Source organism: Podarcis liolepis, assembly GCF_965112155.1.
Source record: "Podarcis liolepis genome assembly, chromosome: 1".
Taxonomy (NCBI): Eukaryota; Metazoa; Chordata; class Lepidosauria; order Squamata; family Lacertidae; genus Podarcis; species Podarcis liolepis.
The window spans coordinates 48,551,452-48,576,892 of record NC_139554.1 but is presented as its reverse complement, the minus strand read 5'-3'; the positions used below and the strand labels follow the sequence as shown (position 1 = coordinate 48,576,892).

At 42.9% G+C, this 25,441-nt stretch overlaps 1 protein-coding gene across 6 annotated transcripts in view; it reads right to left on the bottom strand.

Annotated features, from left to right (window-relative positions):
• Positions 1-691: 691 nt before the first annotated feature.
• The window catches only part of PLEKHH1 (pleckstrin homology, MyTH4 and FERM domain containing H1), a 50,123-nt gene continuing 25,373 nt past the window's right edge, over positions 692-25,441 (bottom strand). For 4 of the 6 annotated variants that reach the window (XM_083460034.1, XM_083460031.1, XM_083460035.1 and 1 more), the window contains exons 11-29: positions 24,624-24,766; positions 24,253-24,363; positions 23,781-23,867; positions 21,519-21,680; positions 20,551-20,631; positions 20,210-20,389; positions 19,680-19,788; positions 18,309-18,421; positions 17,338-17,511; positions 16,554-16,651; positions 15,695-15,872; positions 15,336-15,491; positions 14,397-14,497; positions 13,733-13,874; positions 11,161-11,303; positions 8,194-8,323; positions 6,886-6,972; positions 6,183-6,329; positions 692-5,266 (exon numbers count right to left, since the gene is read on the bottom strand). In XM_083460034.1, coding sequence (XP_083316160.1) covers positions 5,072-5,266; positions 6,183-6,329; positions 6,886-6,972; positions 8,194-8,323; positions 11,161-11,303; positions 13,733-13,874; positions 14,397-14,497; positions 15,336-15,491; positions 15,695-15,872; positions 16,554-16,651; positions 17,338-17,511; positions 18,309-18,421; positions 19,680-19,788; positions 20,210-20,389; positions 20,551-20,631; positions 21,519-21,680; positions 23,781-23,867; positions 24,253-24,363; positions 24,624-24,766 — 2,537 coding nt within the window. In that variant the 3' untranslated portion in view covers positions 692-5,071. The remainder of the gene's footprint in view (positions 5,267-6,182; positions 6,330-6,885; positions 6,973-8,193; positions 8,324-11,160; positions 11,304-13,732; positions 13,875-14,396; positions 14,498-15,335; positions 15,492-15,694; positions 15,873-16,553; positions 16,652-17,337; positions 17,512-18,308; positions 18,422-19,679; positions 19,789-20,209; positions 20,390-20,550; positions 20,632-21,518; positions 21,681-23,780; positions 23,868-24,252; positions 24,364-24,623; positions 24,767-25,441) is intronic. The other 2 variants (XM_083460033.1, XM_083460036.1) reach the window with 1 other exon arrangement.

The window sequence follows — 25,441 nt, the reverse complement described above, 5'->3', positions numbered from 1 at the left end:
TGGAAATTTGTCAAATAGTAAATGCCATTCCCTTATTAGTTTGTCCTACTGCATGTGCTTTGGGCAGGAAACAACGCTGATAATTAAGAGACCCACTGTATAAGAATACTATCCTGAGTTAAAACTATCCCAAATCTACTTTGTCCAGGCTAAAGAAGATTTCCCCCCGCAAATGCCACATAATATTCAGGCATGGGCTTTGGCAAGTCTTCAAATCAAGGGAGTTGCACCTTTGTGGAATAGCCACCAAGAGAACCCCTCTCATCACAATTTCATGGTACAAGTTTGGTGCGCAGACTGCATGGGGTCAAGAGAGCTATTTGAATAGTTCCACAAATGCTTGCCAGATTTCAAAGAAGTGCCATCACATGAAGAGGCTGCTGATGGAACTCATGTTCAGTTTCCCCTGTTGATTTCTAGGCAAGGAAGACACAAGTACATTCTTACTGAAGGAATGTGTTGTAGACTACAGCTCTCTTGTTAAAATGTGGAAGGAACTGGTTTGATATCCAGCTGCAACTGTTAAAGCCGCTCTACCAGCAGAAACCCCCTTTATTTCAGTAGGATCTTTTGTGTTCAACTGAGAGGAAATAGGTCCCTGTGTTTGGCATAGAATGTTTGCTGCATCTGCTTACACCATCCCAAAAGCTAGGTAACAAATAAAACAATGAAAGAAAGAAAAATCTCCTGCTTTATTGATAATCATAAGTTTATTAGCTTTACCATCATTGCATTACAGTACATCATAGTTTTTTATGTACAAAACAGTAGCTGTGAAAACAAAGTCTTCTTTTTCACTGTTGTGCTGTAGCAAATTTCCAACTAGGGGCACAGGGCTGTTCACAACTGAATTTTATAAACTTTGCTAGAAGGGAATCCTACAAATCTGTCATGGTTTCAATAGACAAGTTTTCTGAATGCCAATAAACTATAAATATATAGTAGCATCATAGTCTCTGCATCAGAGGAGAGAGCTGGATTCAGGTCTCACTGGGATCAACTAGTAAGCTGCTATATTTCAGCTCCAGCCTCTCATCTAACATGGGAGTAAGGCTGTTACTGTAAAATGAAAATCAGCAGCATTAACGAGAGTATTGGAGCATACCTAACACTATCCATGGAAACAAGCCGAAAATAAGTATATTTTCAGTGGACAGTTTGGATTTGATTGTACAGTGTTCTCAACCCTCTAACGCTAAACACATTACTTTGAAGCAAGTAAGTTCTGTTGAAATAGATGGAACATACATTCCAACTTTTGCCACATAGTTTGGAAGTAAACGGTGTCCAAGTGTGGTAGACTACTTCTGATCTTTGCTCTCACAGTAAGTTTCAAGTACAGTAGGAAAAATTCACATCCTCAGATGGCCACAGCTCTTTCCACAAATATATAAAAAAACCAGCTAAAATACAGTTGAGGACAGACAACCAACAGCTGTAACAGCAATCTGGGGGGAAATGACCCCAACCAACGTGAAAAGGATTATTGGGAGCAAAAAGAGATTAAAAAAAAATTGTAACAATTTCACCAGCCCTCACCTGTTTTTAGCAGGAACCTTAAAAGGATCCTGTCCAAATATATGCATGGTTAACAGGATGTGCACACACCTTCCTGTCAGCTCACAGGCCATGCAGATGGAACCAGATGTATGGTTTTAGGCTGCTGCTGTGCTTCCAGATGTGCACTTTGCTGAGGTTGCAGATTCAGATGCACAGATTATTTGAGCTTTATGTGCAGATAATCCAGCAAGGGGATCTGCATGGGTGGGGCTCTTGTTCTTTTGGGACAGAAGTGTTTCCTTTGTAAGGTTTTGGTACACTCAACAAGTGCCCTATGGCTTGTCCATGGATGCTGGAGAACGGCCATACAGATCAAATAAAATAACAATGATCTGCAGATCCTTATTTTTGTTATAGAAATGTGGATTATTCAAGAATGCAGTACAAATCACATTATAGGTATACATTTTTACAGGAAAAATAATCTGAACAGCAATACCTATCATCGATCTATCAGCTTTGTCATAGGTGATTATTGGAAGGAGAACACTTATTTTTAAAGGCAAGATGGACAGCATTTAGAAATGTATTTGTTTGCTAACCACTCCCCTTTGAAGGAAGCAGGAGTTCCAAAGATAAGTATTGCTAAAAAAATATGGTTTTTTGTGTTAAACAAAGCCATAAGCTGGGAGGCAAAACAACATCAGATGCTTTCCCATCTCAAAGTGGTCCTAGTACAAATGTCAGTAGTGAACACATCCAAAAATAAATACAATATAGTGGTTCCAACATTTCAAAGCATACACCTGAGATTATGCACCATAAAATGCACCTCTATGGCAAGAGCCAAGGGATTGTCCTTGTGTAATGCTATGGTACAGTATCTATCTAGTAGAATATATGAGGGATGTTTTCTTGCAATCATTCATGTTTTTGCCAGTTCCCCCAAAAGCACACTACCTGCATTTTACTATAGTTCAAAAGTAAACATGTTAAATTATTCCACCCTAATGCTGTACCATGTATGGAAACTCCAAATATGGATTGAAAATGTTTTAGTCAAAGTAGTTTCTCTCCCCCCCCCCCATATTCAGAAAGTCTAGATACTATGTGTGCAATTGTTCAGCTACAAGGAAATCCTTTGGATAATCAAAGGAAACTTCTAATACTAAACAGCCATTCCGTAAGTATCCCCTGCATATACGAAGAAGTCATTCTGCAAATTGTCCAGGCAACTTTTTCTATTGCTGAATTGATCTTACCATTAGTACTCTTATAATCTGTTTCCAAATATTTAATCCGAGACCATCTTCCCGTAGCCCAGACCCATGGTATCATTTCCTATCCATGAGGCACAGGATGCTCAGTTGATTTCACACATATTTTTTGATATCCTTTAAATAATCTTAAAACTTTCAATATACTCCTCCTGCGTCCTGATCCTATGCATGCTTACTTGCAAGTAAGTCTCACAGTTTAATGGAGCTTACTCCCAATTAAGTATGCACTGAATCCAGCCTTAGCCTTCTTTTGTTTTGGTTAAACATGCCCAGTTCCTTCAGCCTCCCTCTACAGGATTTGTTTCCCAGACCCTGTGACCATCCTTGTAAGTCTTGTTTCCATTATGTCAGCATGATCTGCATTCACTGTGTTGAACACAGCATTCCACCCAAGTTCTTTCCAGTGCCAATTTTTTTTTTTACTTCTACTTCACAAGTCTTTTAATAAGAATTCAATTATATATTATAGGGGAAATGGAACTGCAGCTGTACCTGCAAATGGGGATCCCCATATTAAATTCTCTCCTGTAATGTGTAATATTATTCATCATGTGAATCACCACATGGTGAATTTCCCCACTGCTCCACATTATTGGCTGCCACTAGTGTGGGCATCTTCAAATGGTAGTGGCCATTTCTGCCCCAATACCACAATGTTGACTTATGTTTATACTGGTACCCTTGGAAACTTTTAGATTTACCCTGGACATACTCCAACTGCCCAGTTAAGATACCTAGCCTTCTTATATTTTGTGTTTCCCCCTTTGCAACATGAGCACTTGTTCACACACTTTCTCTTTTTTACTTACTGTCTGACACTTCAGCATGAAACCATTTCCCATATTTAGCTAATCCATTAAAGCAGGAATGGGCAACCTCTGTATTCTTTAGGTCACTCCAGACTGTGGTCCAGACCATCTCAACAGCCTTGCAGGCACTCAGGGTCAATGATAAGGTCAGCACCCTCTAACAGCAAGGATTCCACATTTGTAGATTTAATACACATTTGTGCATAACTGAGGCATTATTGTACAAGACCCCAATAGGTGTAAACATCAGAAGTGTGGAACACCCCTGTATTTCACAACTTTTGAAAAAAATCTGTTTTCCCCATGAGGGAATGTATGGACAAAATGTTTATCATACCTTGCACAAAAGTTGGTAGGACTATTGGGATCCAGACAGTATTGCTTTTTGGTGCTGGGTATCCCTATGTTAATCTATATCAGGTCCTCCCAGCCAGTTCCTCACATCTTTAGAGTACTATATAGTATGCTTGTGAAAAATAGGTACAAAAGTAATTGACTCCAACCTTCAACATAGCTATTTCCTCTTCTAAGCCCTTTCTTTACAAGCAATAGTTCTCCCAAGTCAGGTGTCTCTCCTCACCCCCACCCCCATTTATGCAGAACAAAAGTCCTTGCAGTTGGGGAAAAGCACATATTTCCCCTCCTCAGGCGCTTTTTCAAGGCAACAATATATTATTCTAGTTGCCTACATCTTATGTGAATTCTCTGATCCAGTGTGTTCGGCAATGCCACTGTTGTCAGTCTATCATCTCAGGATGTTTGCACTTGAAATAATGTCTTAAGGAATATGGTACATATTCATTTACCCAGCACACTTCAGAAGATGAGGTAGGGAAACAAAAGGTTTGGGGGGGAAATAGGATCTTACATAAATAGTGCTATTTTTGCAGGGGAGAGTGGGAAAGGCAAGAGAGTGTAAGTTGGCAATCAGGTGAAGACCCCAAACCAAGCTTTGTGTTCTGGGAAGTTTGCAGGTCAATAGCTGATGAATGCATATTCAGGAAGAAATCAATAGCCGAGAAACTGATGATTAGTTTCGAATCATAACACATGTTTAGTAAGAAGATGAATGCTGTCAAAACTCTTGCAATTGGGAGTGAGGTCTGAGAGAAATCCTGGTTGCAAAAGAAAAAGCTTTGATACAGTTGAGTGTGCGTGGAATCAGCGAAGCCACCCAAAAAGATGAAACCAAGGGTGTGGTTTAAAAGTTGTTGGAGGCAATGCCGTGCTACGTGAGAACTCTAGCAGGGACAAAGTGTGAAAGATACCCTTTCTATTCAAAATAAGTAACCCTACCCCCAGCTCTAGTTCTTAAAGGGAAAAAAGATGTATAGCTCTAAACAAACCTCTAGGAAAGTTGCACTTCACCAAGGAGGTAGACCTGGAGTCTGCCTGATTAGCAGGGCACATAAGCGATGAAATCACAGCAGTCTTCAATTCACAGTGTGGCAAGACAACTCCGAAAGGCACTTGAAACAGGGCTTACAGCAGTGTAGGCCCCTTAGTGGTCCGGGGCAGAGAAGGAAAGAAAGACCTGCTTTCAAGTTCCATGAGCTTCTTAGTAGATGATGTTCTCCATGGTGAACTGACACTCTGAGGAGGAGGTGTAGGAGACAGGTGTGGCGTCGATGAACTGTAGTTAATATAGCTGGCCATAAGGAGAGTCACTTCAGCAATCTGTTGGGAAGGTGAAAGGAAGAAAAAAAAAGTATTCCAATAAAATTGATTTTCTTGGACCAACTAGTAAGCTGACCTTTCGATACAATCACCCCATGCTATAAAATGGGACATAGCGCTATTATATAAACAGGTCCATCAAGATTAGTTTTGTCATTTGTCAGTTTTGTCATGTGATTGGCAGCTACACTTCACAGGCTCGGGCAAAGATCTTTTCAAACTCAGCTACCTAAAATCCTTTAACCAGAGATGTCATGCATTGGCCAGTGTTCTTTGTTCAACTCACTGTGCATACATGATGCATGTATGATCTATAATGTGAACATTTTGAGAGAAATTTTATTTCCCACAGAGAATAGGTGCTTATTATAACTGTAGGCCAGTTAGAAAGGATGTATGCTTTGGTGAGTCACACCTTTCTGTAGAAGAAAACGCAAAAAAGCAAATATCAGGTTTCTGACTTAATGCCCAGACTGAGTAGCCTAGTCTCAGGCCACACTTCAGAGATTTTACAGGGCTTAAAACCCAGGAGAAAGGTACTGCAGTGTTAATTATGCATTTAATGATGTAATTTAGCTGTCAAACTGCACACAAGAGCTCAGGGAAAGCAATTTATGAACTAGGAAGAAAATAATAGTAATATAATATATAAATAAGTAACTTCCTAAATATACATTTCCAAATTAAAAAGGTCTTTCTTCACCACATGGAACTTGTTCAGGCTTGGAAGAAACTTGGAAGGACCAACACTTCAGAGCTACCACTGCGTGCTTGATGCACCAAGCACACACACATATATGCCTTTTTCTTCTGGCCCTATCCAGAGAAAGGAACATCAGCTGCCTTCTGGGGTTTTATATTCAATGTATGTTCAATAAAAAAAAAAGAAATTCCCCACACTTTGCTTTGTACTCACCTTTACAGCTGCCATTGTAAAAAGTAGTTTTTCAGGAGTGGTTTTGCCAGAGCACCTGTCCTTCACTTGACTGACCACAACCATAAAGTCATCGTGACAGCCTCCAAAGGTCAGTACAGAAGAGTACGAGTAAGCCAGCTTTAAGTGCTTCATGTAAGCAAAGGATAAGATGATTAGGGACAATAAACTGCTACATAAGAGCATTGGTCTTCTACACCCTCCTCTAAACGGTTTTAGGAATTGTCTAAGCCTCGTTCATGAATAGGTTTGAACAAGTCTCTCAGTCTGAATTTCTCAAATGAAATAATAATGACAGTAAAGCATAACATAATGCCACACAAATGGTTAAATCATAAAATGTGTATAATCCAGTTTTGGTTTTTTTAAGTGCATGCCATGTTGAAGCAGCAGTTAGTAGTGTGACTGGAAGTCCATAAACTGAGAGCGGCTTTTTCTTGAAATCATCTAATTTCTCTCTTATTGCCTCTGGTTTTATTTGCCACTATCTTTCCTAAAGAATCAGTTTATTTTATAAACAGTTTATTTAATAAATACACCTGATTCAGCCAAATAAATTGTTTTGTCCTATTCTGTAATCAGAGTCAATGACAGAATGTACGCCCAGTTTCTGTCCTGCATAATTATTGAAATGCAGTTCTGGAGAAAAGAGCTGAAATTCCTCTGCCACTGTTTCTCAACATACCAAAGTATTATATTCCAGTATACTGATTCCATCTTCATTCACAGCTATCCAAAGTGGAGAGTCTTCCAAGGGAGAAGGTAGGACAGGCTGGGGAAATAAAAAGACACAGTAATACTGTTATAATGTCATGCTACCATGGAGGGATGATAACAACTGATAAGTCTGTGGGTTCATATTATCTCGTGCACATTATTAACTATATCATCTCTGTTGAAAGCCTGTATCACAGTGTGCATTACTGTTTTTAAGAAGATGCATGCTGGTTTCAGTTTTTTTTAGAATCTTTAGGACAAGAGAGGCCCAGATTTATTACTGATGGTAAACTAGCATTTTGCTATTTCAAGGGAAGTTACATTGACTGCGGAAAGTGAATAGAATGCATGTTGTTGCCCTGATTTTGGGGGTTTTTTGGTAGTTTTAGTAGCACTTTGTTAATCAAACACCTATTCAGTATCTCCATACAAATAAATCTCCCGTTCCAACCCTGAATGGTGATGAAATACAGTAGTGTTGTAATAATTTCAAGCTGCTGCAGGAATATTATTAGGAAGGAAAAACAGGAGTCTTATATCAGGACAGTCCATTGGCCTATCTAGTTCAGTATTGTGTACACTGAAAGGCAGCAGCTCTCCAGAATTTCAGACCAAGGCGAGAAGAAAATGGTCTGTCATATTGTCTGGAAAACTTCTTAGTTTCCATTTTAGCTCAATAAGGATTTTCACTGGCTTGCCTTAGATACATCGTAGGGCTGGATGGAAGTAACCCCATGAGCTAGCGGAAGTGAGCAGGAGGACTCCTGCCAGCACAATGAAGCTTCCTTGCCCTCTGTGTCCACCAGATCTACTCTGGAGGGTCATGAGAACCCCCAGAACAGAGGGCGTGGGGAGGAGAGGGGAGATCAGGAAGCAGAAATGTTTGTGCTGACAGAATGATTAATGGCACCCTCCATTTGCTTAAGTTGTTAGTACGGTAATAATTCAAGGGCAGTGGCAAAAAATCTTACTGCATTTATTATGTAAGTGTGAAAGTTTCAGAGAGGTAAAACTCTTGACAAGTAAGATTTGGATCATTTATCCTGCTTGTCTGCTAAAGCTAGTTTTCATTACAATTTCCAAAGGCTATGTGATGATGTAGCGACCCCTAGTGGTAGGAAGACTAACAGCTTGAAAACACTGTCCCTTATCTATACCGTATCCCCATCCCTGTGTCTTCCCAGCTATGACACAAAATCCAGTATGTTATCCCAAAATGATATTCTGTGGAATATAGTTCGATAAAACGTGTTTGTGCATAAAAACACAGCATTACCTTAGCAGGAAACAGTTTGGCTCCAAAAAGAGGCCATTTCCGAGCCACAGTCAAATGGATCCGAATGCATTCTTGCGGGGAGCATCCCTGCAGCGCCATCCACTTTGTAGCCAGTCGGTCAGCCAGCCGCCTATAGGAATAAGATCAATCTGTCACCTTTTTCAGCAACGGGCTTATAAAAATAGATACATTAATATAGTATCTGTCACCTAAAGGACTCAAAGTAATGCTTTTCAAAATATTAGATGGTGGAGTCACTACAGTATAGCAAGAGAGTGCAGAACATAGCACTTTTCACGCGCAAGCCACCAGACTTTTATTTACATTTTAGCCATTGCAAGATTTCACAAGTTGACACCTGATTCTGGAAGTTTGCAAAATGAGTCAGACATTATGCTTGGATGCAAAGTTTGCAAATCAACAAGGGTGTAGGAGCCCCAAGGCTCCACTTAATCTGCTTCTGGAGACAGCAGCTGTTCCCACTTCAGAATGCTGTGCTGCTGACCAGGGGCACTTCCACACAGTCACTGTCTGCAGGTGGGATTCAGTCACATAGCAGCAAATACAATGAAAGCTGATTTGGAGCTCTTGCACAACAAACTCACTTCCCAGAAAGATCGGAATTTTTTTTTGAGGTAGGAAAAATGAGGGGGAAATGCACTCGGAAGTGTGGGAGAGACTTGCTTTGATGCAACATTGCCTAGCCACTCTCCCCTGCAAACAATTCAGAGTAAACGCCCATCAAATAGCCAAGGTTATCCAATCTCTCAGCAAACAAATCAGGATGAATGATCACTGAACAGATCATCTGGAAGCACCCTTAACAAAGGGCAGACTCTAACGAAGAGCCTGCTTTTTTCTACCCAGAAAGAGGTGTCAAATTTTAAAAGCAGTGCTTTTCGTCTAGGAAAAAAAAGGTGCCGGTATTGCGTACCCTTGAGTACCCCCACAAAGAAAACACTGTTTATAAGAGGTTTAACAAAAGGAACATAACTTTGAATCTACCTCTCATTTAAATCAGAACCAGTGAAAGCTGTGAATGTCCTGTGTGAGTGTCTGGACGCAGTTGGAGGATGGATGGTGGCTAATGGATTGAGGTTGAATCCTGACAACAATAATAATAATAATAATAATAATAATAATAATAATAATAATAATAATAATTTATTTATACCCCGCCCATCTGGCTGGGCCCCCCCCCCAGCCACTCTGGGCGGCTTCCATAAAAACCAAAAATACAATAAAATATCACACGTTAAAAACTTCCCTGAACAGGGCTGCCTTAAGATGTCTCCTGAATGTCAGGTAGTTGTTTATCGCTTTGACATCTGCTGGAAGGGCGTTCCACAGGGCGGGCGCCACTACCGAGAAGGCCCTCTGCCTGGTTCCCTGTAGCTTTGCTTCTCGCAATGAGGGAACCGCCAGAAGGCCCTCGGCGCTGGACCTCAGCGTCCAGGCAGAATGATGGGGGTGGAGACGCTCCTTCAGGTATACTGGACCGTATTGCCACAGGGGGAGGGGTGGGGGTGGGAGACTACCTGGTTTTGAATGGGGTAGTCATTTTGAAGGTGGGAGTCATTTTGGACTCGTAGCTGTCCATGGAGGTCAATTCTGTGTCCAGGGCAGCTGTCTACCAGCTCCATCTGGTACACAGGCTGAGACCCTACCTGCCTGCAGACTGTCTCGCCAGAGTGGTGCATGCCCTGGTTATTTTCCGCTTGGACTAATGCAATGCTCTCTACATGGAGCTACCTTTGAAGGTGACATGCAAACTACAACTAATACACAATGAGGCAGCTAGACTGGTGACTGGAAGTGGCTGCCAGGACCATATAACACCAGTCCTAAAGGATCATCACTGGCTCCCAGTAGGTTTCCGAGCACAATTCAAATTGTTGGTGCTGACCTTTAAAGCCCTAAACGGCCTCGGCCCTGTATACCTGAAGGAGCGTCTCCACCTCCATCGTTCTGCCCGGACACTGAGGTCCAGTGCCGAGGGCCTTCTGGCGGTTCCCTCGCTGCGAGAAGTGAAGCTACAGGGAACCAGGCAGAGGGCCTTCTCAGTAGTGGCGCCTGCCCTGTGGAACACCCTTCCATCAGATGCCAAGGAGATAAAGAACTACACAACTTTTAGAAGACATCTGAAGGCTGCCCTGTATTGAGAAGTTTTTAAAGTTTGATGTTTTATTATGTTTTTATATGTACTGGATGCTGCCCAGAGTGGCTGTGGAAACCCAGCCAGATTGGCGGGATATAAATAAAATCCTCATCCTCAGTTTGAGAGAGTCAAGTTGGTATTATTTGAAGCTGTGAGTCTGTCTTCCTTTATAGGATGCAAGTGTGTGCTTTGTCTTACTAATCAGAATTTCTAAGTGATAGGTGTGTGTGCATCCAATGATAATTAAAGGTAAAGGTAACCCTGACCTAGGCCAAGTCGCAGACGACTCTGGGGTTGCGCGCTCACCTCGCTCTATAGGCCGAGGGAGCTGGTGCTTGTCCGCAGACAGCTTCCAGGTCATGTGGCCAGCATGATTAAGCTGCTTCTGGAGAACCAGAGCAGTGCACGGAAATGCCATTTATCTTCCCGCCGGAGCAGTACCTATGTATCTACTTGCACTTTGACGTGCTTTTGAACTGCTAGGTTGGCAGGAGCTGGGACCGAGCAACGGGAGCTCACCCCATCACGGGGATTCAAACCGCCGACCTTCTGATCAGCAAGCCCTAGGCTCTGTGGTTTAGACCACAGCACCACCCGCGTCCCAGATCAATGACAAATAGCTAAACTCAACCCTTGTATTTGCATCTTATTTTTAAATATAGAATTTTATTTTTTAAATAAAGTTCAAAATTAAAGGACTAAAAAGAAAAACAGCATATAACAATGCAAGATGAGCACTAGATAATATTTTATTTTTAGCTCAAAACTCCATATGGCAAAAAGCAGGCAGGCATGCTTACTCTTCTTACCTTAGCTGCTCTGCAGTAGTGCTATGCTTGTAGCGCTTGGGATAGAATTTGTCCAGGACCTGCTGGAGAAGATGTTGCATTTTGGAGTGGGATGACCTTCCAGGACTTGATGGTACTGGCCGATCTAAGTCTCCATATTCCACCTAAAGGGGGGGGGAATACATCAAAACAAACAATTGTTTTGTGCAAGTGATTAGTGTGTGAGTGCTTCTCTCTCTCTCTCTCTCTGTGTGTGTGTGTGTGTGTGAATGTGGAAGGCAAGCAACTATCAGAGGCATAACAAATAAAGAAGGTAACGTAGAAGTTCAAAACAGTAGACTAGAATTCAGATTAACAACTGGGATCTGCTCCTTTTCAGGGTTCCATTGAGAGCCAGTGTGGTGTAGTGGTTAAGAGCGGTAGTCACGTAATCTGGGAAACCGGGTTCGTGTCTCCGCTCCTCCACATGCAGCTGCTGGGTGACCTTGGGTCAGTCACACTTCTGTGAAGTCTCTCAGCCCCACTCACCTCACAGAGTGTTTGTTGTGGGGGAGGAAGGGAAAGGAGAATGTTAGCCGCTTTGAGACTCCTGAAGGGGAGTGAAAGGCGGGATATCAAATCCAAACTCCTCCTCCTCCTCCTCCCTCCTCCTTCCATTGCCTTGTCATGCTTTCTTCTGGGAAAATTCATTCCATTCTCCCTCCTTGGTTTTCTGTCCCTACTCCCTCAAAAACTCAGTTTGTGACAAGTGTTGGATAAACATCTTAGCTAAGCCTAGTCATGTATTGCACTACAGGCAACTCCCCACTTGTGTGGGGATTGTGTTCCTGGCTGCAACATGCGTCAACGGGATGCGCGGAAGTTTGACCCACCCCATTCCACCCCTGTCTCCTTGCAGCACTGAAAACAGCACATGTGCCAGTGGTCACATGTGTGCCATTTGTCAGTGCCTGTAGTGGACCCTGCTGTGCTTTACCAGCTTGTAACCTACGCTGTACTGACTTCATCAAGAAAACTTTTAAACCTTGGAGGAGTGGTGGCATCACCGAGGCAAGATGGTGTTTTGATCCAAAATGAAGTCTTGCTCAAATTTTTAACAGCCCCAAGCAGGCTATGAGCTGCAGAATCGGAGGATCACAAAGCAGCACTCTGGACAACTGGTTTTCACCGCCATCTCAGATCATCAGAGAATCACAAGCCCAAGCAACAGCTGATTCCAATGTGGCTACCAGCGCTCAATGCAATGAAAAATACAACAACCCAGAGAGACCAGAAGCTCCATTTGATATGGCAGCTTTAGCTGCCCTAATTAAAAGAACTGCCCGAGGACTGGGGTAAAGCACTGATGCTGCTGAGAGGAGAGATTTTAAAACGCACGCAATCTCAGATGTTTCCACAATAGTTTTTCAAACAATCAAATGATGGGACAATCACTACACCCAAACTTAGCCCTACTATCTTTACTCCTCAGATTAAGAACATAACCAATAAAGACCTTATCCTCCATTTATCAACTGCAGCTAGATAAGTGATTGTCAAAAATCAGAAAGCTCTAAATGCAAATCTTTTTTGTAGCCTGGATTTTGCAAGTATGGGACACTGTGCATAAGGACAAACTCCATTTTCACAGTAAGAATATTGATCAGCATTGGGGGGGATGACTCACACTTTCTGTACGATAGGGTAGCCTTTTATTGACTTTGTTAAGAGAATCAAACATGGTTTTCACCCTCCATCAACTCATGGAGCGTTATGGAGAGACACTTTCATTTGACGGCTATTTTTCTTTCTTTTCTGTACAACTGCTAAGTCCTGTTTTCTTTGTATGGGTATTTTTTTTGCTACTTGAAATTTAAAATCAATAATAATAATAATAATAATAATAATGTGGGTTAAACCACTGAGCCTAGGGTTTGCCGATCAGAAGGTCGGCGGTTCGAATCCTCGTGACGGGGTGAGCTCCCGTTGTTCGGTCCCTGCTCCTGCCAACCTAGCAGTTCGAAAGCACATCAAAGTGCAAGTAGATCACGGCGTTTCCGTGCGCTGCTCTGGTTCGCCAAAGCGGCTTAGTCATGCTGGCCACATGACCCGGAAGCTGTACGCCGGCTCCCTCGGCTAATAAAGCGAGATGAGCGCTGCAGCCCCAGAGTCGGCCACGACTGGACCTAATGGTCAGGGGTCCCTTTACCTTTACCTTAACCACTTCCTCCACAGTGAAACCAACTGTAAGATTTGGTTGTGATGCCTATGAATAAATCTTCCTTATGCTGATGGAAACAACAACTTTTAAACCTCCAGTTGTGAACATTTATGAGTTCCAAGTCCAGGACACTGACCAGATCCAGACCTGCTTAGCTTCAGCAAGACCGTGTCTTCATGTGCATTTGAACCAAACCGTAGCCTTAGAACCACTGCCTACTCCAACATGCTACGCAGAGATAGAGAACGTTATAGTGGTCACATAAAAATATTCAAGCAGTATCTGTGGTTCCTCTTCTAGCTTGAGGGAGGGCATGTGGTTTTTACTGCCTTGGAACCACCAGTGACCTTATTGCTCCTTGACACCCACAAGCATGAGGGTTTGGCCACTCACCTGAGCCATCAAAGCTGCCATTTCCAGAGCCAGCTCCTTATTGACAGGGAATCTCCCACTGGCTATTTCCCCACTAATCTGGAAAGCCAGCAGCAATCGTTCTCGGTCCGTCTCACCTTTTGCTTGGCTTCGGAAATACAACCTAAATGGGCAAAAAATGCCAAAGAGGAAAAAGAAACACGCCAGCCACACCTTAGCACAGCATCTAGACCTTGCTCAGTCTAAGCACAATGAGTCTTTACTTACAGCTTTAAAGCTAATGTCGTATCGGGGAGATTACTCAGGGCACAATCCCCAGGGAAGTTTTCCTGCACAGACCTGCACATCTCCAGTTAATTTCAAGGGAATATATGGAGGGGAATTTTTTGGCAGGGACTTCTCTGTTTTATTGCTATAAGGAAGCACAGAAGCGATGGGTCACTGTTGCTTACCAGAAAGGAGAAGGGGAAGGGTGGTTCAAATGCACCAGCAGAGCCAATTCAGCCAATGTCAGTTGATAAGTCCCAGTTAAGCAGCCTGAATTATTGAGAATTTCCTCAATAATTCCCCCCCCATTAATTTCAGTTCTAGTTAAATAACAGAAGTAAATATAAAGCTGGATCAAACCTTAAGCTCCACAAGACATAGGGATGCAATACCAATCCAAGCCAGCAGTGGGCAGTACCTGTTTTTATACGTTAGTTTCACTATTCTCGTGCCACCTTCATATTTTCCAGGATTCAACTCTTTCAGAGCTTGCTCCCACTTTGAAATGACGTCACAGATCTTTAAAAGAGAGACTGAATGAGGCTGAAGACAGAAACTTCATGCTAGACATGCATAAAACAGCACAGGTCATAGGACAGTACTGCGAAACCTGGGCTCATTTCAGTGAGACATGAATCCTTATAAAATATTGAAACTTTGCAAAGGATTTATAAATAAGCATACCTACTGTGATAATATTTGAACAGGCACTATTTAGAAGCCATGAAAAACTTTTAACTATTTCTTTGGACAACAAAACAAATAAATAAACAAGAGAGTCAGTGCCAACATATTTTCAATTAAACATTTACAGATGTGTATGCTGTACATATAAAACAAAATATTCACCTTTCTTTTCATCAAAAATAATTCCATATCATTAGTCTAGTTAAATAATAATCCTTACTCAATACTAAACTAAATACGTGATAATGTATTTACTCAGTTAATGTGTTTGTGGGAGGGGCGGTTATTGGATTATATTGGGTTTTTTGGGTTATGTATTTTGTGTTCTCATCATCTGAGGCCCTTGTTCTTGTGCCTCCTCCACAAGATGTCCAGAGAGTGGCAAGACAAGAACAGGCCTTTTCTGCAGTGGATCCCCGCTTGTGGAATGCTTTCCCCAGGGAGGCTCACCTAGCATGCCAGGCAAAAACGTTCATATTCTCCCACGCCTTTGGCTAATTAAACAATCTATTGACTTTTAAACTGTGTGTGGCAGGGTTATCGCTTTCGTTTGTTACTATACTATATGTTTTTGTGTTTTTATATTGTAAACCACCCTGCGATCCTCAAATGAAGGGCGATATAGAAATTTAATAAATAATAATAATAATGAGTAATAATGCGTAATCACCTTCATAGGGCCTTGTAGGCAGTGTTCTAGATCCCTACCAGAAGGATCGTCTGTAAATAGGTAAAACCCTGAGTTTGACGACAGCCTCATTCCTGTCTCCTGGTTCAGCCGCTGCAAGAACTCATCCACAGTTGAGGAGCCATCAAAACCGACCACCTGAAATGAAACAGTTGAGAAACAATCATGAAGACAAAATCATTGCTGATGGGTGAGCACATGGACACAGTTTAGCTGTACAGATCCATCGGCAAGCATAACCCATGGCAAATTCTGTACTGAGGCGGAGGAGGACACAATGGGTCATTTCACCCAGCCTTGATATCTTCTCAGTGTAAAGTCACCCAGCCCTCTTGTCTCACCTGGTAGGTCCCATTCATGAAGTGTACTGGGATGCTGAAGGGGAGTGAGTGGTGGTAGGGATTCCTCAGCAAAATGGACACGACCTCCATTCGGGAAGGTCTAGCTTCTCGCTCTCTAGCTTTCAAAGTGCGCTCCATTGATCTTCGACAGTAGATGGCATACTTGCCTATTTCGGTTCTAAATCACAGAATCGGGGGGGGGGGGAGTAAAATATGTTTCAGAAACACCCATTGCACTATTGCAATTATTGCTTTTTCTATAACTATCATGCTGTTGCATGTCACCAGGGGTTCCAGGTGCTCACCCAGGGTCAGTGTTTCCTTTTGGAAATGAGGCACAGCAGAGACTGTAGTGTTTTTATGATATATGGTTTACAGTGGTGCCTCGCAAGACGAAATTAATCTGTTCCGCGAGTCTCTTCGTCTTGCGGTTTTTTCGTCTTGCGAAGCACGGCTATTAGCGGCTTAGTGGCTATTAACGGCTTAGCGGCTTTAAGAAAAAGGAAACAAACTCGCAAGAACTCGCAAGACGTTTCGTCTTGTGAAGCAAGCCCATAGGGAAATTCGTCTTGCGGAACGACTCAAAAAACGGAAAACTCTTTCGTCTTGCGCGTTTTTCGTCTTGCGAGGCATTCGTCTTGCGAGGTACCATTGTATTTACACATATATGCAGCCTGAGCCTGCAATGGAGCGGTTCACAGCATTAACACCCCCAAATGGTATTGTTTTTCCCATAGCCGCAGCCATGGATTCAAAATTAAACATTTCTTCTGCTAGTGAGAATAAATTGAATCCTGTCCTATTAGAGCCATTCATAGAAATTGACTCCAGTTTAACCCAGACAAGACAAGCTCTTCACCTGGGGTCTGCATGCTGCTGTAGGTGATGCTTGAGATACCAAAGGAAATGTTGCTGAGGCAGGAAGAGAGGAGCGCAAAGAGCTAGTAATTGCCAGCACTGTGAAGAAAAACAGGGTTACAGTGAATAAAGCCACCATTTCTGTTGTCCCTGCCATTTATTCTCAAGACAAAAATATCATCTACCCAATTCTCATGGATGGTTGATTCACACATCACAAATGCTACCGAAGCAGTAGTTTTGAGGGAGGGAGCCAGTTTTGCAAAGGATCTATACTAGTGTAAATAGATACTACTCTACCGGGGAGCAGCAATTTACTGAGGTTGCTTGCCTGGGTGCCCTGACCATTAAAAATATGCTTCAGCTCCCATCAAACATGAAGAAGCCTTATTACGAGGACTTCATTCCACCACTATCAGACCAGTATAAGGTCTAAGCGAGGCATTAGGTGTGTAGGTTTGTAGTCAGGTTTTCTGAGGCAATGATCAACCACTTTTCAGTGTCACTGTGAAGGTTTCCATTCTATATCCAGTGGAGCTGAATGAGTATGTCCTGACTTTACCTTTTCAGTTATCATTTCTCAGGCTTTGCCTGCATGTTACCCTTCTGCAGGGAATCAAACTACTTATCACACATGACCAAAAAAGTAAAAAAGAAAAAAAGGTTTCTGTGGAAATAAATACAATTGCTGCCAGCGCAAATGCAAACATGTTAAGAAGTTCTCTGTTAATAAGTCATTTAAATTCAGACGTGGCAATCGGCACCTTGAACAGGGGAACATTCACCTGGATGACGGAGTGATTCTGAGCTTCCCTGCTGGTCTGTTTGACTAACTGACAATAGATTTCATTCTGTAGCTCACTGTGAGTCAGGCAGACCTGGAGTGCTGTCTGAGCCAGGGTCACATGATAATCAATAGATGGAGCTTCCACAGGAATGTTGATAAACAGCTGGCAAGACTGATAAAGGGGGGTGGAGAACAGAAGTACATTAACTGAGATGGAAGCGATAGTATCATTAAACTTTCCTCACAACCATTAACAAGTTTATAATCTACGACAACGATGACGACGACTACAGTGGAACCTCGGTTTCCGAACATAATCCGTTCTGGAAGTCCGTTCGACTTCCGAAATGTTTGAAAACCAAGGATCAAAGGGTTGGTTGCAAAGTCAATGGGAAAAAATGAAAAACGCGCCTTGGAAGCCATTTAACTTCCGAGGCACATTCGAAAATGGAAGCATTCACTTCCGGGTTTTGGGTGTTTGGCTTCCGAAATGTTTGGAAGCCGAGACATGCAAAAACCAAGGTTTGACTGTATTTAGATAGGGCCATCAGAATGCACTGCATTTCACAGAAGAGATTATAAAATGACATGTTCCTGCCCCAAGGAACTTGCAATTCAGTATATGGCACAGGAAGTGAAACAGAGGCAGGGGCTTAACAGGGAAACAACATGTGGTTGTTTCAGTTGCACATGCTAAGTTGCAGTCTGTGTTATTGTAGGGGGTAGGAACTAGGGGACTGTGTCAAAGGCTTCATGAAAAGGGTATTGAAGGATTTGAATTAAGCAAGATAATGGGCATCGTAGGTGTTTCCAAAAGGCAGTTCCAAGATTATGGGGCAGCAAGAGAGAAAGGGAAGAGTTTTAAGTTGCTTTTGGGCCTTGTGCAAACTTGACTCTCCCTTTCATCTTTCTTCAAAAATAAAATAAAATGCTTGAATAGTATATGTGGAGAGCCGTCTCTGTAAATACCTTGAAGAGTTTGAGGGCCTCTGTCTGCAGGGCTTCTGAAGGCAGAGTGGTGAGGGAAGCCTGCAGCCCCTCTTTGCTGTAGCACAGCATAGGATGTTTCCACAAGGGAGAATCTGAATCAGTGGGAGGGACAAAGCTAGTTAGACGCTGCACAGGGCAAGGGATATTGCAAAGGAATATTAAAACTCTGGCGAATGAATCAGAAGTTGACAGCACCACGCTACTTCATCAGCATCTTTGGACTTAGAGCCATTCAGCACAGTTAGAAAACAGCACAAAGCACAGCCCTCCTGGCGACATCCCATTTCAAAATGCAGGTGAGGAACTATGTGCTTGACTTTTCTGCCATGTTAAAAACTCTGCACTAATGGAAATGCAGGACATTGGGGAGAAGGCCAGGCTACAATCCTTTTCCCAGACTTGCTAGGTTTCCACATGCAGGGAGTTTTGTTACAGAATATCTTTTAAATATTAGGCACTCACCTGCATTCTCAAGCAATGTGCCCTGAGCATGTAAAGGTAAAGGTACCCCTGACCGTTAGGTCCAGTCACAGAAGACTCTGGTGTTGCGCACTCATCTTGCTCTGTAGGCCGAGGGAACAGACGTTTGTCCGCAGACAGCTTCCGGGTCATGTGGCCAGCATGACTAAGCTGCTTCTGGCGAACCAGAGCAGTGCACAGAAACACCGTTTACATTCTTGCCAGAGCGGTACCTATTTATCTACTTGCACTTTGATGTGCTTTCAAACTGCTAGGTGGGCAGGAGCTGGGACCGAACAACGGGAGCTCACCCGGTTGCAGGGATTCAAACCGCCAACCTTCATATCGGCAAGTCCTAACTTTTCTGATTAACACAACAGCAAAAAGGCCACTTATAGAAAGGTCTCGTTTCAGTTGTGAGGAGAGCACCATTTAGTCTTTTTATCTTCTATAGTCCAAATATACTGTGTTTAATTAAGGCAGGCTTCCTCAACCTTGGCCCTCCAGATGTTTTGAGACTACGATTCCCAGCATCCCTGACCACTGGTCCTGCTAGCTAGGGATCATGGGAGTTGTTGGCCAAAAACATCTGGAGGGCCAAGGTTGAGGAAGCCTGAATGAAGGCTCTGTTACTCCACATCTGGCCAGGGCAAGGATGGGAGCAGAACTGTCTTTACAGTCTACTTAGTTGGATTTTGCACATTCATTGTGCCTGCTCACCACTGTGGAGATGTCATAAGAGGAAGAAAGTATCCATCTGTCAGAACATTTCCAATTCCTGTGCTTCAAAATTGTCTGTTACAACCTTGGATCAGGAGGGGAAGCCACCATGTTGACAAATGACAACAGCACAACAAGCTCTTTGGGAAAAATATTTTCCTTTCTACTTACTTGGGTCTCCTTCTGCATCTAGTAGCTTCCCAATCAGCTGCTCATATGCAGTGCCTGCCTTTGCACTGCTACTTCCTGCTGCTACTGTCAGATGGTACAACCAGGTATCCTTAGAATAAAAGGGCAAAGAAAACTGAGCTGAAAATCTCATAGGCTCAACCTAAGAACTTTAAACATATAGCATACCATCTGGGTGTATCATCTGGCACCAGTGATAGACGTACAGGGCTAATTTCTTCAGTTTCCAGCAAATGCAGCTTGTTTCTCAGTCTATAACAGGGACGCACTCCTTCTCTCACAACTGGAGGGAAGTTATACTTTGCAAGCACTAAAATTGCAAAGATTTTGTACCTGGGAAAATATGATTGTCACATTTTCCCAGCAAAGCATATCATACTTAATGTTCCATTGCTGATAATCTGGAGCCCTCCCACAAGTATGTAATAGAATAGGTACATTTTAAATAACGGAATTTATTATTTAAAATGCATCTATTCTGTAATGCGGTTAACTATTATTTTCCTAAATACCTTCTCCTGTTTGGTACGAATGAGTAGGTAGGTGGGACTCTGCTCCGGAGGGTGAATAACCAGGGTGCAATGTGAAGAAAGTAGCCCCCCACCATTAGCCTCATAATCTTCATCAGAATCACAGGAGCGATCAACTTCTTCCACCTTTGATTCCCGCAGGTGCAAATGGCCAAGGGGGCACTGAGAAAAGAAGGCCAAACAGGTTAATCTGCATGATAGAAAATACATGTGTGTGTTAAATCAATAAATAGTAATAAAAACAGGAGGTTATAGGCTGTGTAAGGAGCTATTGGCTAGGAATGATGCGAAAAATGCTGAATACAAAAGCAGATAAAAAATACCTTGTCTTCCTGACTGCGATAATAGTAAAATGTTTTTCCAATCAGAGCACACCAAACCAGCTTGGAGTGTCCATGTTTCACCTGCAGAAACAGCCCAGGAATAAAAAGATTTTCTTTCAACTTGTTTGCATGGGTTCATTCATTTTTCTGGAAAAGTTAGAATTGCACACACACACTTTTCTATCTTTCTCCCTCTTTGATAAAAAAAAACATAATGATTGTTGTGTTTTGAAATATAGTTCTGAAGATGTACAAAGGAAAGGATATTCTGCTTCCTATTAAAGATGCTTTAATTTAAATTCTTGTTTAGTATAAGACACTGTTGAGTTTGATCATATTCCTACTTAGACCAACTTGGTTTGGCTGTCTAGGTTTAAATTCCAACCCGTAGAAACTGCTGTACTAAAACACTGATTCAGACCTTGTCCGGAGGGGGGGGGGGATGTCCAACCATCATGTAGGAAAGAGGATCATGTCAAAATGTCCCCAACCAGCTACATGGAGAAGCCCTGGTCCGCTTAAGACAGTAGAACCTTGCTCTGAGGAGCTTTTTATTTTGGCTGCCTTCAGGCTGCTACAGTATACTCAGCAAAGCAATGAAAAAGTAGCTCTTGAAAGGGCCAGACCCTGCTTCAGCCAAAGCTCTTCTGCTTAGCCCTCACCTGAGAGACGAGATGGTGAATCCGAGTTCAAAGTCTATGGGAACCAACCTATCAATTAAGTATTGCAACAGTAGGTTTGTTACAGTCTATCAATGCTGGGTTTAATTCTTTTGCATATTTATTGTAGTGGATATTAATCTACCTGTGCTGTCCCATAGTTGTGTTGCATCTCAGCCTTTGCTAACCTGGTGCTCTCTATGTATTCTGGGCTACAACTCCCATTAGCTCAATGGAAATTATAGTCCACAGCACCTAAGGAGCAGCAGGTTGGCAAAGGCCACTGTTTCTGGTGCAGATATGCAGTACCTTGGTGAGCCAGCCTTTCACAGTGGGTTTGGCATCACTGAGAGGGACTTCCGTAGGACTGGTCGCCTGCACCTTCAGGATGTTTTGAAGGACACAAATCCATTCCTCCAGAATGTTAGGAGAGTCAGCTGACAGGAAATAGGTTCGTTTTTCAGTGATGAGCTAAAGGTGAAGGAAATGTTACATGTTGCTACAACCAAGAATGAAGGCTTTTGCCATATTAATGTTGTTATTGCAGTAAATGAGTTGCTTTCTAATGTTCTGGCCACATTCACTAGAACCTTTCAAGGCAAGATAAAAGTGCCTTAGAAACATAATAGAGGCACTGTCACTCTTCATCTATTTTGTTACCCACGCACACACACACATACACAAAGCTAGGAAGCTGTTCAGCTATTTCTTTCATTGGCATTGATGAGCTGCCAAAAGGGGGGGGGGAGCGCAGAACTGTGATGCACTCAGTGAGATGAATTGCCAGTGTGTTGTTTATTATGACACACAACTCAAAATTTAGTTGCTCCTCAATGCCATTCGAGGATATAAAAATCAGGCTAGGTGAGGGGTCAGCAAACTTTTTCAGCGGGGGGGGGGGAGGGAAGGGGCCAGTCCACTGTCCCTCAGACCTTGTGGGGGGCTGGACTATATTTTGGAAGAAGAAGAAGAAGAAAAAAAGAATGAATTCCTATGCCCCACAAATAACCCAGAGATGCATTTTAAATAAAAGGACACATTCTACTCGTGTAAAAACACCAGGCAGGACACGGGTGGTGCTGTGGGTTAAACCACAGAGCCTAGGGCTTGCCCATCAGAAGGTCAGTGGTTCGAATTCTCGTGACGGGGTGAGCTCCCGTTACTCGGTCCCTGCTCCTGCCAACCTAGCAGTTCATAAGCATGTCAAAGTGCAAGTAGATAAATAGGTACCGCTCTGGAGGGAAGGTAAACGGCGTTTCCGTGCGCTGCTCTGGTTCGCCAGAAGCGGCTTAAGTCATGCTGGCCACATGACCCGGAAGCTGTACGCTGGCTCCCTCGGCCAATAAAGTAAGATGAGCACCACAACCCCAGAGTCGGCCATGACTGGACCTAATGGTCAGGGGTCCCTTTAACTTTACCTTTAAAAACACCAGGCAGGTACCACAAATAACCCAGAGATGCATTTTAAATAAAAGGACACATTCTACTCATGTACAAACACCAGGCAGCCCCACAAATAAGCCAGAGAGGCATTTTAAATAAAAGGACACATTCTACTAATGTAAAAACACGCTGATTCCTGGACCATCCGCAGGCCGGATTTAGAAGGCAATTGGTCCGAATCCGGCCCCCAGGCCTTAGTTTGCCTACTCATGGGCTAGGTGATATCCAGAGAAGAACTGGCAGCAGAAGAAATTCCAGCGGCAGCACAGCTCTGCAAACATCGCAGGAGCACTATTGCAAGTTTTGTATAAAGGGGACATAATAACATAACAAGATCCCTGCTGGATTAGGCCAAAGGACCCTCAAAGTCTAACATCCTGTTCTCACAGTGGCTGACCAGGTGCCCACAGGAAGCCCATAGGAAGGACCCAAGTGTAGCAGTGCTCTCTCCCCACTTGGGATTATCAACAACCTGTATTCAGTGGCATACTGCCTTAAGACACTGGAGGTAGAAAATAGCCATCTTGAGTATAAGTGATGTCAGCAGAATTTAACCTTTGTCAAATATGGCTGATAGTTACGAAATTTAGTGTGATGTGAGAATGTATCTGTATCCTCACATCTTCCGATTTTGAAGACAAATTAAGAGAATGGATATGTGGCCCCTGTTGACATTTCTGATATTTCTGCAACTTCTGTTTTTATTTGTGTTTATATTTTATGTATGATGGAATAAAAGACATTCAATTGTTTTTTTAAAAGTATGTGTAATGAATCTGAACAGAGCAAAGTGCTGTAATTTAGACGTTTCTGCATTATTGACAGAAGTGCAATAATACTTGGGAGATTTTACAGGAAAGTGGGCTGTGTCAAAACCTTTCTACAGCTTTCTTCAAACATTAAAGGTTAAGTTTACGTTGAGTATTAGGTTTCAGGTCTTCTAGTATATGAACTTAATCTGCCTGATCTTTTCTGCAGGGCAAAACCATATGAAAACCAAGAACTTCAATTCAGGTTTGTCATGACAGGGAAAGTTGTCTCAATTAAAACATTTTCTCTCCCTGCCAATCTCTGTTAGTGCCCTGTAGACTTCAGAAATAAGAAACAAAGGTCAAAAGCAATGCTCACTTGGAATGTTTGAGATCCTTCACCCCGTATGATCTGGCAAGAAGAATTCAGTTCCACCTGCCCCTGGGGCTTGCAGATGACATCACTCTGGAGAGAGGAAGGAAATGCAAGAGACAATGAGGAATACGATATAAGGGATGGAGAAAAGGTGAGGCACAACCTCCAGGTAACATTCTGCATACGTGGCTGGTTTACTATATTCACAGCAGAGAAAGCACCAATGACATGATAATGTTGCTAATAAATATTTTAAAAATTAGGGCTGAAAACATGCATTGATCAATAAATTAATCAACAGCCCCAGTTTTAGTAGGTGGGACTGTGAGTGATGGTGGTTTTTGTGTGCGTTCTTTGGAGGGAATAATATCTCAATTCTGTTACTGATATTGGGGATAAAAAAACATATCAAAGATGGCCAAAGGATGAGTAGTTTATTAAAACTACTGAATATGAAGATTTGCTACTAACTCACCGGGGACTTATAATACATGATCTGTCCGTTTCTCAACACAAACCACCGCCTCTTCCATGCCTTCACTTGGTTGCCCATTTTCAGCAAATAGCCAGATTTCTCCAGTGGCTCCTAGATGAAAGAAAACAGATATATTTTCCTGTGCAATGGACAAGGTGCAAACCAGGGCTGGGGAACCTCAGACCCTCCAGCCCTCTTTAGCTGGGTTCCTTTGGGATTCCTCCAAGCCCAGAACCCCTCCCCAGTCACATCCCTCTCCCTAGGCCACACCCCTCGCCAGCTGGCAGGCACCGGATTTGTTCTATTTGAAAAGGCTGATGCTAAGACTGCCCAAAGTGCAGATGGTGTTGGTGATGGGAGGGATAGCTTACACTGCACACTCCACCATCCGTGGAATAGGATGATGTCCGCTGCAACTTGTGCTCTGGTTCAGAATAATCTTCATCAACGGAGTAGGCATCAGGGGGGATGGCGTAGTCACTCTCCGAGCTTAGTGAAGACATAGAGACACCTGCTAGAAATAAAAAGAACCCAAGAACATGCATGCTTGCCTGGTTCAATAAGACCAAGCTTGCATGCAGAACCAAAACTATTGAAACAGGCTCACAAAACTACCAATCATCTAACAGCCTAATTAGCTAAAGGGACCCCTGATCATTAGGTTCAGTCGTGGCCGACTCTGGGGTTGCGGTGCTCATCTTTCTTTATTGGCCGAGGGAGTCGGTGTACAGCTTCTGGGTCATGTGGCCAGCATGACTAAGCCGCTGCTGGTGAACCAGAGCAGCACATGGAAACGCCGTTTACCTTCCCGCTGGAGCGGTACCTATTTATCTACTTGCACTTTGATGTGCTTTCGAACTGCTAGGTTGGCAGGAGCAGGGACTGAGCAACGGGAGCTCACCCCGTTGCGGGGGATTTGAACCGCCGACCTTCTGATCGGGAAGTCCTAGGCTCTGTGGTTTAACCCACAGTGCCACCCTGCGTCCCAAACAGCCTATTTACCAGTCATCTAATAACCCAAAATTAACATTACTAGCAAAACGCCTTGATTGCAAAGGCAAAACTGACACACCTTTTCCCTAGTGTATGACCTGTTTTGAAATGTTCATTTTTTTTAGAGCTGAAGCAGCAAGATTTCAGGTGGACTAACAGAAGGATCGCAGTAAAGTTTATGAACTTTCCCCCATAT